Consider the following 16,926-nt stretch of genomic DNA (forward strand, 5'->3'; position numbering starts at 1 on the left):
TTTTAGTCCTTTTCGTACAGTTTTTTTTGCTTTTTTTCTTCGTACAGATTTCTTTTTCACAATATTTCTTTTCTTATAACCCAGACATTTTCTAATAAATGTAGTCTCATGTAAACAACCCTGACCAGACAGTTATTAAGGATGCTGTAAATGCACTGCCCAGTGCTGTGTGTTCATTTTAATGAACAATTCATTTCTGATTACCAACTTGAACATGAAATAGTAAAAACCTCATGCTTACATATCCTATTTGTTGCATACTATGGTTACCTAGTTCCCATGAAATCTAATTGTGCATGTTTTGGCAGGCTTCATTAAAAAAACAAATTCTGAACTTCCTATTCTTATCCACATTATTGAACACTTTAATCGGAACACCTATACACCTGCTCATTTATGCAGTTATCCAATCAGCCATTTGGAATCAGTGGAGTGAATTATTGTTCACATCAAATATCAGGATGGGGAAAAGATATCTGAGTGACAGTTCTGCAGGTGCAAACAGCTTGGTGACAAGAGAAGTCAAAGAAAATGGTCAGGTTTGATATGCCAGGATGTAACATAGGAACTCATATACTCGGTCTTTACAACCATGGTGAGCAGAAAAACATCCCAGCATTCACAAAGCATTGAACCTTAAAGTGTATAGGCTACAAAGACCACACTGGGTTCCACTTCTGTCAGTCAAGAACAAGTATCTGAGGCTATCATGGCCACATGCCGCATGATTGGCTGATAAGATTAGTGCATGCATGAACAGTGAATCAATGTATTATCTGTTCAGGCCTAGTAATATATTCATATTCTGTTGCATCCCTACTCTATGGGTACATACACTTCACGTAGAACTATAGCATTGGCGTTGTTTGCTTGTACTGTTCTCCACGCTTAACATTTCAAGTTGGTAGTCAGTTCTGGAGCAGTTGATGTGTCTCGAGGGAGCAGGCTCTTGTCAAACTGACTACGACAGGAAAGGTGAGTGAGTAGGTCAGCCTGGAGTGGGAGCATCCTGGATGTCAGAGCCATGAAAGCAGAAAGCACAAGCCACAGAGCTTTTAAGGTTCATGTTCTGTGTCTCAGCTGAGAACATGTCCTTGCCAGAGTCAGTCAGAACCTTGGCCATGGAGGATGTCATGCCTGCCTCAGCGCTTGAGCTCTGACTACACTGAACACTTTGCTTCTTCATATTTCTCTCTGTCTCTATTCTGACTCACTTGCCCTGGTTTCAAACAGTCTTTTCCACATTACACATTTGACATATTACAGGACTTCCATAGATGGCTTGGAAGTTGGATTTCCATTTATTTGGGCCAGTGTTGGCTTTGCCGGGCCCTTCGTCTACACTGTATTGGAATGTGTTTACTTTACAGTGTCAGTTGTTTGATAGTAGTTTAGGGTAAAATGTTTTTTCCCCTTATGCTAGACATCTCACAGCTTCTCTACAGACAGTTTGCAGCTGTAGCATTTGATAGCATTTTCCCAAACCAAACTTGGTATCATACTTTCAACACTATTTTTCTTCACCTCTTTTCATGCTTAAGAACCATTTCACTGTTCTGCCAACATTACTCCAAGAAAAATCTTCTCCTGTTACTTGAAACCATGAATGTGAAGCCAAGATATGTTACAGTGAAATATCAGCTTGCAGGAATTTGGTATTTTCCTGGATAACGATGATGACATCCACAAAAACATGTCTGTTCGTTTTATGATATTGGTCACAATCACTGATAAAATTAAATTGGAGGACTTTCCTACTAATGTTTTAATAACTCTGCACTGTTTACTTTCACCCAAGCCTGGTAAAGGCATTCAGGTCATAACACCTTTACAGTTAAATGTCATTTTTACCAATCTGTGAAGCTAGCTGTGTGTTATACTGGTGTCTGTCCCCTTATTATGCTTGTGGATACGCTTGTTTCTCTGTGCCTTAGCTTAGAGTGATGTAAGGGGAAGAAATGGAGATGAAGCTCGATCAGGAGGGAGTCCAGAGACTCCTTCAGCAGAAAGTTACTCTATAAATGTCAATATGAATTCAATAGGAAATTAGATGGATTAAAGGTGAGCTGTGCCTAATGAATTCATGTGCTGGAGTCAGCAGTGCTATAACTGACATTTCTGCTGATTTATAATGCCCTTTCACATATAATGCTAATTATCCTCCATGAACTTAAGCAAAAGTGGCACTTTTTAGTCAGCACCTATGCTTTGTCATTAATGCATCTTGTGAGAAAAAAAAAATCACCTCCCTGAACAATTATAGCACGTCCAAGCAGATTTCACTCAATTAGTTCACACTGCCATTCATTCTGTTCCACAGAAACCACACATGGATTTATTTCCAGCTACATACACAGACGGGTAGATAGATACCCAATCAGTTATCCAATCAGCCATGTGGCAGCAGTGAAGTGAATTATTACTCACATAAAATATCAGGATGGGGAAAAAATACTTTTGATTATGGCAAGAATATTGGTGCCAGATGGGCTGGTTTGAGTATTTAAGAAACTGCTGGTGTCCTGGGATTTTCACAAATAACCGTCTCTAGATTTTATACAGAATGGTGCAAAAAACAAACAGCATTGTCTGAGTGACAGACATGGATTTATTTCCAGCCACATACACAGACAGGTAGATAGATACAATCTGCCTACTCTTGTGGTTGGAGTTAAAACAGTAAATCACTCTTTTCTCTTCTGCTCACAGACCATAAAAGCAACCTCTCCTCTTGGTGACCCACGTGTGACTTATAACCTGGAAGAGGGTCAGGTTCCAGAGACCAACATGCCTGTGCGTTTCTATATCAAACCCAACCGGAGGGACAGTTCGGCCTCCATTCTAGTAGCTGAGCCACTGGACTACGAGACCACTCGCTTTTTCACCCTCCGTGTGCGTGTGCAGAATGTTGCAGCAGTACCACTCGCCTCTTTTACCACAGTCTATGTCAACATCACAGGTAAGAACTGACTTAACACAATGACAGGTACTGTCAGCTATGACAGACTGTTATCCAGAACCGTAATATGGATTTAGAATCACATTTTATTGCCACTGGACATCTTTGTGGGAACTGACTGTCTCCACTAATCAAGGAATATCTGCCAGCTCTGACTTTGTGGGCATTTGGCTGGTCCACATAAGGAAAATTGTTTCTTAAAAAACAGCAGGTTTTATTTAAAAGCTAAATATATATTTATATATATTTATATAATATTTATATATATATATATATATATATATATATATATATTTCTGAGGTTAAGGTCAGGATTAGATTTACATGTATCTACAGCAATAATTAGCTATATTAATAATAATAAAAACAGTAGGATAGTGTGTGTACATTTGAAGATGGGGCAGCAAAGAAGCAGTAAGCATCTACAGCAGGGAGGAATAACACTTGAGACCACATCAGCATTAATTAGGGGGAAAATGGAGATTGAAATGGAATGAAAGGAAGACAAAAGCCCTCAGAAAGCTCATTTGAGAGACGTTGTAATCAGCGCTCTGCAGGGAAGAGCCAAGCTCCTCTTACAGCCACTCACCCACACACCACCCCTGCCTGCTGTGAACTTAGCAGCCTTCTTCTCAGCTGCCACTCTCATGTGGAAAGCACACACTGCACCACTCATGAGAAATAGGGGGATTTTATTCATGTCGCACATCATTATGAAATCTGTAGTGTCCAGTATGTTATGTGTGTGTGCTCTGTACAGCCATAACAGATTGTGCCCTCTTTCTCTCTCTCTCTCTCTCTCTCTCTCTCTCTCTCTGCTGTCCATCACTCAGATGTGAATGACAATGTTCCGTTTTTCATGTCAAGCACGTATGAAGCCACAGTACCTGAAGGGGCTGAGATTGGCACTTCAGTGGCCCAGGTTTCAGCCTCTGACCTGGACTCTGGTCTTCACGGCATGGTAATCTCCCACTGAGCACATTCCAGCTCTGCATGCATCACTCTGTTGCTGAGACACCTTTTGTTAAATTATGACTGATGAATTTGTAGCTCAGTTCAGAGTAGAGTTGGGAATTTGATTTCATGGTCTCGGTCATTGCTAACAGTTTGGAAGAAAACACAATGACCTCATCCCACCAAGAGTTTAGGCTTTAACTTCCTGCCAAGGCTTTTTGGGCAAGGACTGAATAGAGAGTGCTACATATTTAGAATATGTATGTGTCTTACATTCCAAACTAATTATAAGTTATTTTTTAAATTATGGCATGCACTGAGGAGGATTTCAGACTTGGGTAGCAAGGCAGTGGCAGTTTGTACATATGGGCAGGTGGAGCAGATTTTAACCATTTATATTAAGTAGACACTTAGGAACAGGTGTTCACCTGTTCATTTAATAATCCCCTCAGCCATGCTGCAGAAACACAATGCATAAAGCCATACAGATACAGCATCATTTAATGTTTATATCAAACTTCACACTGGGGAAATATGTGATCTCAGTGACTTTGACTATGCCATAGTTGTTGCTGCCAGTATTCATAATGAACCCTTGATCTCCTGGGTTTCTCAAGCACAAAATAAAGTCTCTAAAGTTTACAGAGAATGGTGCAACAAAACAAAAAACATTTAGTGGCAGTTCTGCAGGCAGGAATGCTTTGTAGATGAGAGAGGTTAGAGTAGAATGGCCAGGCACTGCTTTTTAGACCAGATTACATCTCTCAATCAGAGACATCTGCACAAATAATTAATCTGTTCACAAATCAATTCTCAGTTGCCTGGTATAGGGACCTGATAGTAGCATAAGCCAGGTATGTTAGCATCTCAGCTTAAAATTTGGTTTGAGGCTATCCCATTATTTAATGTTTTCCTGCCCCACCGAATTATATGACCTCGGGCTGCTTCTCTAGCAAGGACAAATAAATAAATGATTGGGGAAAGAAAAAAACACTGACAACATGCACTGTTGCCCACAATACTGGTGCAAGGCTGGTACAAAAAAATAGTTTTAATATCTGTGAGTAGCAAAGAAGTTGTAAATGTTCTGAAACCTTATGCTAATTGTGAAAATAATCAGAAAAGTGCATGATGGATTTATATCATGATGTTGACCGAATTGTTATATTGTGCAGCTGTACTCTAAATACTTTTGTACTTTTGTTTGCATAATGTGAAAAAATTTTAATTTTTTTCCATCAAGGTCAATTACATCATTCTAAAGGACCAGAGTGGAGACTCTCAGTTCTTTAGCATTAACCCATACACAGGCATCATCCACACACGAGCCACCTTTGACCGTGAACAGAAGAGCTCTTACCTGATTGAGGTTCAGTCCCAGGACAGCTCAGAGTCGGCCCGGCCCGGACAGCAGGGTCAACCCAACTCAGGTGTGCTTATTCAGTCATCACTCATCATTCATCCACGTCCTTATATACAGCAATAACAACAGAGCAGACCTGTCTGAGTAACCAGCTCTACTCATTACTACAATGTAGATGTAATGTCACTACCATTAATTGTGTATATATTTAGTGCTTAATAAGGTTATGTAGCATAAAAGGCCACTATATACATACACTATGCATAGTCCTTATTCCACAATCCTTATTACTACTACTCACTGACATTAATGGCTGAGTTATGTTCTCCTTCTCCACAGACACAGCCTATGTCAGAATTTTTGTCACAGATGTAAATGACAATGCCCCAGCCTTCTCCCAGCCTGTATACGAGATCAGTGTGGAGGAGGACAAGGAAGTGGGCTACGTAGTCATTACTGTCACTGCTAATGATGAAGATGAGGGTAAGACCTTTGATTTTTGTCATAATGGCAACACCAGAAAAGCCATCCCTGTTCCATAACTTTATTTGGTAGAACAATTTGCACCTGCCATATATGCTAGTGTAGAGGTGAGATAGCTCTAGGCCCTCCCTACAGAACACAGCTTATTTACGGATACTGTCACCTGTCTGATTTTTAATGTGGATTTCTCATACTGCATGAATCTGTAATGTTATTTTTGACAGCTGGAGGCTGGAAAAATAATCATAGTGTGAGGTAAACCTAGGTGGAAAATGCATTTTTCCCCACTGAGCTTGTTAGCAAATCTCTATGGTGATTGTGGGAGTGACACATTCAGGCCCCTGAGGTAGCTATTTGATGTTGGCGCCTTTCTTTTGTTTGTCTCAAGCTGTTTTATAAAAGAAATAAATAAATAAAATAGGCTGCTGTAATGACAGGTAAACCCTTTGTGGGAAGGATGCTGAGAACCAGAGAAAACACATTTTGTGATTCTTTGCCAAGATTCACCTTTACCAAGCACTCAGGCAAATTTTCAAAACATAATATCCTGTATAAAGTAGACAGGTTCCACATATGCCGTGACACAGAATAGTGCTTTGGTAAGTCTGTAGCTGCGCCCAAGGAGTACTCTAACTCTGCATTTTTTTAGAGCTTTCTGCACTCATGATTCATCTTCTGCTGCTGTGGATAGTTTCATATGGATTAAGCTAAAAAATTTGCACTTCCCAGAAACAGTTTATGCCCTACTATTGTTTCAGGATAATCTCGTCTGGATACTGCAGATTTGTAAAGACCTTGCCATTGTAAAGACATTCCTGTGGTTATTCCAGGACTCTCATACACAATCAGATCATACTGATTATCCTTTCAACAAACTTTAGATTAAATTTTTTTTTTCAATATAGCATACATCTGTAGAAGGGTAATGATTTGTAATCTCACTATTTGGTGTTACCCAGAAGTGGTTCCTCTCATGCCATCTCTGGGATTTTCCTTGACACTGTCAGCTCTGGCTTGTATTTTATACATATTTTGTGAAAATATCTATAGCTATATGAATTGAATTTTAATGAAAGACTACCTCAATGAAGAATTTAGAGGCATGTAGCATTAAGAAATCTCAACTCAACTCTGGTGTGAAAAAATGTGTTTTCAAGAGTTAATCTGTTGTTGACAAGAGCATTTGGATTTAACTAGAAAGGACTGTGATAATAAATTCAGCCATGATACTATGCTCTTGGCACAGGTGTCTTGGCAGGCAGATTATCGGTATTAACCAAAGATAATCCATAAAACATGAGACGATCCTATTAAACTGTTGGCTTGCTGATCAAGCATGACTTCTGGAAGATTTCCTATCACTCACTCTTGGCTTCACTGTTGAGTTTGACTTTTCTCTGAACACAGGAGTGTTTCTCCTTCTTGTTCTGGTATATATTATTATAAAGTAGATATTTATATATACTTTTCTTTGTAGCTGGAACATCATGTATTGTCCCCTACAGGCTCCTAGAGGGAAAATGTGCCTACATAAAACTGATAAGATAGTGTGCAGACTGAATCATTTGACCATTGTTTGCTAGATGAAGATGCATTCCTGGGAAGCAATACTTGACCTTTGAAATAAACCTTGGCTGTTTATAAGGTGTTATTTTTGTATTCTGAGAGAATATTCTGACTGACACAACATACTGAAACATCTCAGACTCCTAGCAATACAGAGTTTGCTTTTATCATTGGCTTTGGCTATTCTTTAGCCAAAAAGCCTCTGAGATATAGTACTGATACCCACAGCATTGCTCCTGTCCATCTGAGTGAACCAGGTTTAGAGACAGGTCATTGTTCTGTCCAACACAGTATGTTAATCTGCCTTTTTGCCCCCATGTCACCTCACTTCTGTCCCATCATTCCTTGATGGTTCGCTAACAGATTAATGTGCATGATGTTTCCCATTCTCATTTGCACAGAAGGTGACCCATGCTCATCTGTCATCATAAACAAACATGCAGGGCTGTGAGGGCTCTCGCCGTCATGACAGAGCTTCACCTGTTAAATATGGTACACATGTTTGACAAATATGGTGTGGCATGTAGCCACCATCAGCGAGAGAAGAGGAGGGGGAGAGCCCAGGGGGAGAGTGCTAGCAATCAGTGAATGCGGCTAAAAGCTCATTATGGATGAGACAGTAGCCATTGCGTAGAGGTGAAGGTGTCAAGATAGCTTACTGTGTCTGGATGGACAACGTGGTTCCTCCAGACAGCTAATATCTCAGGCTTGTCATGTGCAGGAATACAAATGGGAGCCCATTGCCACTCTTTAGAAGGCATACAGTTCATTTTATATTTTTCTGGCTACAATCAAAAGGTGGATAATTATTGCCTGATGCATGAATATTAATTAGTAAAAGTATCTTAATTTTAGAATCATTCTTTTTGTGAACAATTGTTTTATTAAGGAAAATAGTCCAGTATAACACAAAAAACAACACATCAATTTAGTCTGTAGCCATAACCCCCACCCTCCCGGTAGACTCAAACTGTACTAAGAAAGCGTAAGAGATTGCAGTGGAAAAAGGTACAAACTATAATGCTTAATCACAAAAAGAATAATTTTAGAATCATTCTTAAAGGTCATAACTAGTGTTATTTTGCTGAGGTGGATGGCCAGCAGAGCACAGTGAATACACTAGGTAAATTGAATATTATCCCAGCTTTGCAGTCTTAGACAACGTGCAGTGTAGGGTGGTAGTGTGTAGGTCTTGCAATCCATAGTGCTTTAGGGAAATACACCATATGAGGCAGCTGGTCATTAAAGAAACTGCTTTGGGCAAAAGCACCCGAGATGCCTCCAGCAAGTGCCAGAACACATTATGCTCTGCAATCTTGATGTCTGGGGCCAGGATGAGTACGACACATCTTAATGAAATTCTCACACATTCTCTCAGATCACACACAGATGGTGTTTGTCTCATAAAATCTGATCCAGGCTGGTAAACAGAGCCAGAGTAAAAGTTGTTTTCCTTTTTCTGTATAGGGGTAGGCAGGGCAGGAAGGCTGGTTGCCCTAAGACAGGATAAAAACTTTTAAACTGCATAGACTTTATACATCCTCTCATGCAAGACTAATAAAAGCCATTTCTGAGACCTGTATTCTATACTAAATTGCATTAACATTTTCAGGGTCAAATAACATGTCCAGATCAATATAGAAATATAGTCGATTTGTTGTAGATAGATAGATAGATAGATAGATAGATAGATAGATAGATAGATAGATAGATAGATAGATAGATAGATAGATAGATAGATAGATAGATCAGTTTATTCATTCAAGAGGGAAATTTGCTATAACATAAAAGAGTAGCATAACCTGTGATTGTGTGACACCAAGTGTGTGGGATTTAATGATGAGATGGAGAAGAAAAGAAAAGGGGATGAAAGGCTTATGGACTTCTGATGTACCTCTGATGCTGGGCAACAGCCTAAGAAATTAATAGCAGAACTAATCATGTTTGCATACGCAGCTACCAAAAAGGTCACAAGAAATTTTAGATTTAATTGGACGGATAGGGTGTGTGATGGCAATTTTATATTTACTTAAAAGAAAGTCCCTTTCTAGAGATCTAAAGAATTCCTCTAAACTTTACTCCTAATTGTGGAGACTTACATCACATCACCTTTTTATCACGTAGGAGCTAGCCTTAATCAAAGCTATGACAAAGCTTTGTAGAAGCAAGGAGTGACTCATCTAATCTTTTTCCTTTAGGGCATTCTTTGGTGGCCTTAAAAACTTTAGCTTTTCTGTTTACTGACGTTAATTAGTAATGTTAATTAGTAGCTGTGCTGAAGCAGCTTGTTCACAGTACCTAAGGAAACATTTACCCTTTCTGGAGAACAAAACATCAATGTGTGCAATCATTTTTACATTTAAATAATACCACTTAAAACTCATAATCCCACCTACAACTTTACCTTGCACCATTACCATTGCACAACTCTTTTCTGTCTCATTTTCAAAACCAAAAAGCTTAGATTGATCTTTTGAGATGACTAAATAACCACCACCCCATATCAAGTTCTGACACATTCCACATCTTTAACAGGTGCCAACGCAAAGCTGCGCTACCAAATTACCTCAGGAAACACTATGGGCACCTTTGATGTTGAGCCAGAGATTGGCACCATCTTCATCGCCCAGAGACTGGACTATGAACGAGTGCAGCGCTACCATCTCCGCTTGGTGGCATCAGATGGAAAATGGGAGAATCAAACAGTAGTGGTTATCAACATCATCAACCGAAACGATGAAGCACCTATTTTTAGTCAGACAGAATATCATACGAGTGTAACAGAGGAGCTGATCGAGCTGCCTGTTCCTGTGCTGGAGGTGAGTGGGGGCTGAACATTCAAATGTACACACAGCTAATTTACAGTTTTCAGTAGGTATAAGCAAGATATTGTCAACTTTCTGGTTTCCTGTACGGCATATGACCTGATGTGGACCTCCAGTATTAATATACTAGATGCCTCTAGTCTTATACTAGAGTTCTTGTTCAGTTTGTTGTTTTAATAATGACCGCTCAGAGTGTAGACAAAGGAAAATCCTTTGAAATGTATATTTTGACACACTTGGTCTTCTAGCTTTATGTATAATAATTTCTATTATTGTTTACAGTGGGTATTAATCTTTGTTATTGATATTCAAAAGAGTTATTGGGAAATTTTTCCACTTATTGTTGGTTTTGTGTCTAGGTCTCAGCTACAGATCCAGACCAGGAGGCAGACCAGAGTGCAGTCCGATACTCATTACATGGACAGGGTGCTGGGAGCGAATTCACTATAGAGGAACTCACCGGAAGGATTTATGCCCAAAAGCGTCTTGACCGAGAGGAACGTTCAGCCTGGCGATTTCTAGTGTTGGCCACTGATGAAAACGGTGATGGCCTAACTGGCTTTGCTGATGTGTTGGTAGAAGTACGTGACATAAATGACAATGCTCCTCAATTCCTGTGTGCCTCAGAAGGATGCTTTGTGGGCCATGTCCCTGAGAACTCCCCAGCTGACACTTCCATCATGGAGATGCAGGCCACTGACCTGGATGACCCTAAAACTGGCAAGAATGCTGTTCTCACCTACAGGATTGTCCAGAATGTCCGTAATGAGATAAATCTGAACCTGTTCTCCATCAATCCAGCTACAGGAACTATCTATACAGTGCTGAGATCTTTGGACAGGGAGGTGGAGGACCATTACTTGGTAGTCGTTGAGGCAAGGGATGGAGGTGGCCTCTCTGGGACTGGAACAGCCACGATTATAGTTTCAGATGTGAATGATCACCCTCCAGTGTTCACACAGAGAGTCTACATGGCCACCATGGCGGAGGATCTGGATATCAACAGTGAAGTGCTGGCAGTGGCTGCTACAGATGGGGATGAGGGAGAGAACTCTGTGATGACTTTCAGCATCATAGGTGGAGACGACGACCGCAAGTTCTTTATTGAGACAGACAAGGGGAATCGACAGGGTGTGGTGCGGCTGAAGAAGAAAATTGATTTTGAAAAGCCCCATGAGCGCACCTTTAATCTTACAGTCAAAGTGGAAGATGCAGACTTCTATAGCTTGGCATATTGTGTCATACAAGTGGAGGACTCAAATGACCATGCACCTGTGTTCTTTCCCCAGTTCTATGATGCAGGGTCCATGTTTGAGGATGTTCCTTTGGGCACCATTGTAGCCCAAGTGACTGCCATGGACCTGGATTCAGGGCAGAATGGAAAGTTCTCCTATAGCATTGCCCCAGAGTCTGACCCCTTTCAGCAGTTCCTGGTGGATAAGAGTGGGTGGGTGGTGGTAGCGGACTCTTTGGACCGAGAAAAGGTATCTCAACACAGGCTGATTATCTTGGCTACAGACATGGGCAACCCTTCTCTCACGGGATCTGCTATTGTTCTGGTAGCTGTACAGGATGTTAACGATAATGGGCCTGAGTTTGAGGTGCCATACCGCCCCATTGTATGGGAGAACACCATTGCACCACAGCTTGTCCATATGAATGAAACTTCCATTCTCCTCCATGCCATAGATAAAGACAGCTCACCTAACGCAGGGCCTTTTTTCATTCGCCTGCTGATGATCACTTCAGATGCCTCAAACTTTAACCTGACCGATCTGCGCAATGGCAGCGCCATGATAACAGCCCTTCGCACCTTTGATAGGGAACAGCAGAAAGAGTACCTACTTCCAATTCTGATGACTGACAGTGGCTCTCCTCCAATGAGCTCCACCAGTACACTGACTGTCATAATTGGGGATAAGAACGACCACCCACATGCACCTGGACACTCAGAGTTTATAGTCTACAATTATGAAGGTACATTTCTGTGAAATGTTGATCCATTACCTTGCTTGAGTGCTTACAGTCAAATTCTACAGCATTCATTTAGCATTTAACACCATCTGTTGGCTCATCACAAACCTTAGTGGGAAATATGGTTTGGGTTTTTATGTATATTTAGAGTGTTTCCTTCTAACAAGAACTCACCGCGTTGCTGAAAACATGCAGTTTACTTAAGTCCTGGTTTTAATAGGCACATAAAAAGGAGTCATTTTAAAAGCTGTTGATTTCATGCCTAACAGGATTGAAGTTTTCTGTTTAGCCTTGTGGAGAAGTGGTAACTAATAGCATTGCCCCACTACCCTGCAGCTTAAGCAAGTCCATATCTGCCAATGAGATGAGCATTTTTTTTCTCCAAAAAAAAAAGATAGGGCTGAATCTTTCTACTATCCTTCCTCACACACACAAACACAAACACACATAGCCTCAGGTATTGCAGTCTGTGCGAGGTGACTTTTCTATAATGATGTATGTTGCTTTTTCTGCAGGTACACTTCCTACCACTGTACTTGGACAGGTTCAATCCCCTGACATTGATGATTGGAGTGAAAAGGTTTACAAATTTGAAGACAGGCCCCCTAGGTACATTGATTTTTTTCTTAAGTTTGGTACTGGCAACTGACACTCAAAGTGATGAGAACAAAGCAGAGCAAGACAATGTGGAGGATATCATTTTATGTTATATTGGATGCTTTTAATAGTTAATCACAATGAAATTCCACATTTCTTCTAGAGACACAGATTTATGTGTTGCGGTTGATTAGAAAATTGATGTGTGACAGACTTTAACTCTAATGAGCAGCACATGAAATAGTGACAAGCTTCATACCGAGCTTGCAGCACAAGCTGTGACAGACATGACACTTCTCAAAACTAAGGAAAAATATGCATCAATATTCATACACATAACAAATGTCACGTGTAGTCTGCTGAGATGAGGCCTGTCTCTTCGAATATAGTATTCTCCAAAATTAGCCTCCTTGAGGTGTTTTGGAAAGTGTTTGCTCCTGCTAATTAGAATAAGTAACACATGAATAGATTAGCAGTTTATCACAGGCCTGTGTGGCATGACGTTTGGCACACGCAGCATCACTTCAACCTTGGCAGTTTTTCATTTGCTTACTTGATGGGTAATTACCTCATTTGGCACAGGAGCTGGAGGTCACTAGCCACGTGGAACTCAATTGCCGTTATGTGAACATGATTCCAGCTTTTAAATTCTAATTTGAACGCCAGCCTGTGTGAGTTTTGCGACCTTGGTGTGTCTGTCCAGGGCGATAAACACAGTTAAACACTTCTGTTTTACCTGCATCAGATTGTCGGTGTTAGTAGGGTAATTTTAAAGGTACATTTCCACTGCCTATTGATCAATATTAGATGATTTTTCATGTGTTACAGATATTCTTGTAGATATTCTGCTGTAATGTTGTGTACAGTGACTACTCATTTTATGTACTTGAATGGATCTGATTCAGATTGTTTAATAATTATTCTCTCTCTCCAATGAAAAGGGGTGTCAGGCGTAGGCACCAGCTTAAGATAACATTTCAGACAGTATGCATATATTAAAAGATGTATTGTAGCAAGAACTAGAGTATAAGACTCAAGATTCAAGATTCAACCCGGCCACTTGTCCTCGACTGCATTTTAAATAAACTAAATTTAAGAACTAGGTTTAAAAAGAGTGAATAGAAATAGTAAGAAAGAAAAAGAGGTCTTTTGAATGTGCAATATGTTACTTGGTACATGTAGTGGTATATGTCCCACGTAGTAGCAGTATTGAATATGCAAACGTTACAGAATGGAAAGTGATATATTAAGTTGCAGGTGAGTTTGTAGTCTAACACCAGTGGTCTTATGTAATGTTCATTTTCAATATAGATTCAGGCTGTCTATTGACACCAGCATTGGCACAACAAAGGAGCATGACGACATTCATTCACTCATTCAAAGGCAGAGGGTGATTTAAAGTCCTTGGTCTAAATTGCATGCTCGTATACAAAATAAAATGCTCTCTATGGTAACAGGTAGCCTTTACCACTTTACAATTTTGCTATACATTTTATTGCACTGATGTGCACTTTGGAACGCAGCCAGCGACAGAAGGCAAAGTGACCGATAAAAGTGTCTGTGTTTTTTTGTTTTTTGTTTTTCAGTCTGTTTTCCTTTTTTTTGCACAGCTTCTGAGCCAGCACACACAGTGCTGCTACAGTTTAGTAGTGTTACATACTCAAAGGGTATAAGCTCAGTGTTTTTGCTAAATTTTGACACTAAACACTAATACATGATCGTTTCACGTTTAATTTTTGGTCAAACAGGGCAAGAAAGTTAACTTTTAGTGAGAATACTATTAGTTTTTGGTCATATGGGTGATTCTTATGTTTCTCACCTTAAATAAAATGTTCTACGCCAATGCAGTGTCTACACAGGAAATGAACATTAGTCAAGTAGTACCAGGGAAACTATGAGTAGTGCTGGTGGGTGGTAGAGTAAGAAGAAACACATTTGCTTTGATTAGAAAGGTATGCTTCAAGCAAAATAGTTTTTATAATTAGGATGGGATATGGTCGTTATGGAGGCTTTTATTATGACTTTAATTAAATTTCATAAGTTGGTACTGAAGGTATGAAGTGATCCTGCTGGCTGGATTGAAAAGTTTGTACGCCCCTCTTCTAGATGTATCCAGACAGACGGCTTTGACGTGTAAGGTACAGCAGTGACATATTTGTCATATTACCACAGTGACCTTCTCTAAACTGAGTCAGGACTCTGCTTAGCCTGTCCAGGGTGACAGTGCCTGTGTTTAGCTGAAGTGCTAGGCTGTACTAAAGGACATTGCCAGGAGCCAGTGAGGAAGTGTCTCTGTAACTCCTGTCTCTTTTACAAAAGTGAAAGAGAGACATGGACTAACAGGTGAAGAGCTGACATTTAATAATGCCAACAGTCTGGATGGTGACTCTGCATGAGGGCTGAAGAAATAGAGGGTGTGATGGAAACACGGAAACATAAAGCCTTTCAATGGACTGCTTAGTTATTATTATGTCTGGTCAAAGATGCTGAAAGGCAATTGAAAATGTCTACTTTGTTTAATTAGCTGTTACATTTTTATCACTACTGCACCCCCAATATATACACATCCTAACTCACTTTCTCTCTCTCTCTTGTTTCACAGGCAGTTTATCCTGAACCAGAACTCTGGTCAGCTAAGCATAAAAAGTGGCACCCCGGCTGGGACATACAGACTACAGGTGCGAGTAGCCGATAAGAGCTGGCCTGATGTCACCTCCACAGTGCAGATTACAGTGAAGGAGCTGAAGGAGGAGGCGCTGCTCAATGCTGGCTCGCTCCGTTTCTCCAGTGCGTGGTTTAACTCCTTTTTATTCACTGCAACAATTATGTCTAGTGTGGTGTTCTGAACAGGACTATGAAATATCTCTGTTTCCATTAATACATCATTATGTTGATGATGCAGATGATGATAATGATGATGACGATGATGATGAAAAGAGTTTTCCGCTACATTTAAGCTAAACTTTATTCACTGTACCCATAGACTATGGACAAGTTTGATGCAACCTGAGAAAGAAAAACAGAAAACTCACCGGTAGCCTAAGGACAAGGGGGTTTGAATTTATGTTCCCAACATGCAACCATAAATTCTTTCCTCTAAAAATGTCCCATCTCTGAAAGGACAAATTATAAAGATTTAGTGTTTATGCCTGTGACTGAGGAATTCATAAACATGTTCCGCATAAATATGTATTTCACACAAATGTTTGTCAGTCCCAAATAACTGCCTTTAGACTTCCAGATTAAGGAAAAACTTTTCTCAAAACAGGGAAACAAGTCTTGTCTGTGATAGCCACATGTATTATACAGACACTATGGAGCAGTGGTTCTCAAACTATTTACAGGCTATCCATTTAAATACAAAAGCTGTGACAAACCCTTCAGCATAAATCTAATAAAATTCTAATATAACTATCAAAATTCTGAAAACTATTAAAAAATTAGTCACGTTGTTAAAATATGTCCAAAAATATTGTGGGTATTTAATTGGAGCCAGAGGTTGTTGGGTTTTTGTTTTGTTTTTTATTTCTGAACCTTTTTGATAATGGTGATATTGATATCCACCCCTATAATATTAAAAAAATATAAAAAGAGAAATCGCAGACCAACTTGTGTTATAAATTATTGTTAATATATGACTGTAATATAATTCCACTAATCTAGTTGTTTAGACTGTTACTTGTTACGGTTACTCTTACCAGACTTTTAAGAATGACTTGAATAATTATAAACCTTCACACACCTCTTCATTAATTGTTTTTGTGAAGTCACTATTTATGTACATAAACCTGGGTGTTTATTTTGTGCAGATATAACAGCAGAGGAGTTTTTCAGGGGCTCTGATGGTGAAGAGAGTTTGTATGAGCGTCTGCAGCGTCTGCTCTCTGAGGTCTTACAGACAGATCTGGATAAAGTGCACGTCTTCAGCCTGGCCAACGGCAGTCATTCCACCCAGCAGCACCTCAGCCTGTGGTTTGCTGCTCATGGTTCGCCTTACTACAAACCAGAGAAACTGCATGGCAATGTGGCTATGCACAAGACCAAGGTAACAACAATCACACAGAGAGAAACACATGTGCAGAGTTTATGTTTACGTCTCTCATGCACTTAAGCACAGACAGCTACTAACACCTTACATGTATACAGAGAGTGACGTAAGGTGTTATGAATATTTCATGGCCTTGTAAGGTATATCACAGCATTGT

The 16,926-nt window shown here is 39.9% G+C and overlaps 1 protein-coding gene across 1 annotated transcript in view; it reads left to right on the forward strand.

Moving 5' to 3' along the window:
- Positions 1–16,926, forward strand: part of si:dkey-22o22.2 (neural-cadherin) — a 110,926-nt gene that overhangs the window by 78,855 nt on the left and 15,145 nt on the right. Inside the window, exons 13-21 of the mRNA XM_058384834.1 lie at positions 2,710–2,959; positions 3,793–3,920; positions 5,157–5,343; positions 5,616–5,759; positions 9,861–10,144; positions 10,510–12,127; positions 12,640–12,733; positions 15,324–15,508; positions 16,531–16,766. Of these exons, the coding sequence (XP_058240817.1) occupies positions 2,710–2,959; positions 3,793–3,920; positions 5,157–5,343; positions 5,616–5,759; positions 9,861–10,144; positions 10,510–12,127; positions 12,640–12,733; positions 15,324–15,508; positions 16,531–16,766 (3,126 nt within the window). The remainder of the gene's footprint in view (positions 1–2,709; positions 2,960–3,792; positions 3,921–5,156; positions 5,344–5,615; positions 5,760–9,860; positions 10,145–10,509; positions 12,128–12,639; positions 12,734–15,323; positions 15,509–16,530; positions 16,767–16,926) is intronic.

This window comes from Hemibagrus wyckioides, linkage group LG01 (genome assembly GCF_019097595.1).
Source record: "Hemibagrus wyckioides isolate EC202008001 linkage group LG01, SWU_Hwy_1.0, whole genome shotgun sequence".
NCBI lineage: Eukaryota > Metazoa > Chordata > Actinopteri > Siluriformes > Bagridae > Hemibagrus > Hemibagrus wyckioides.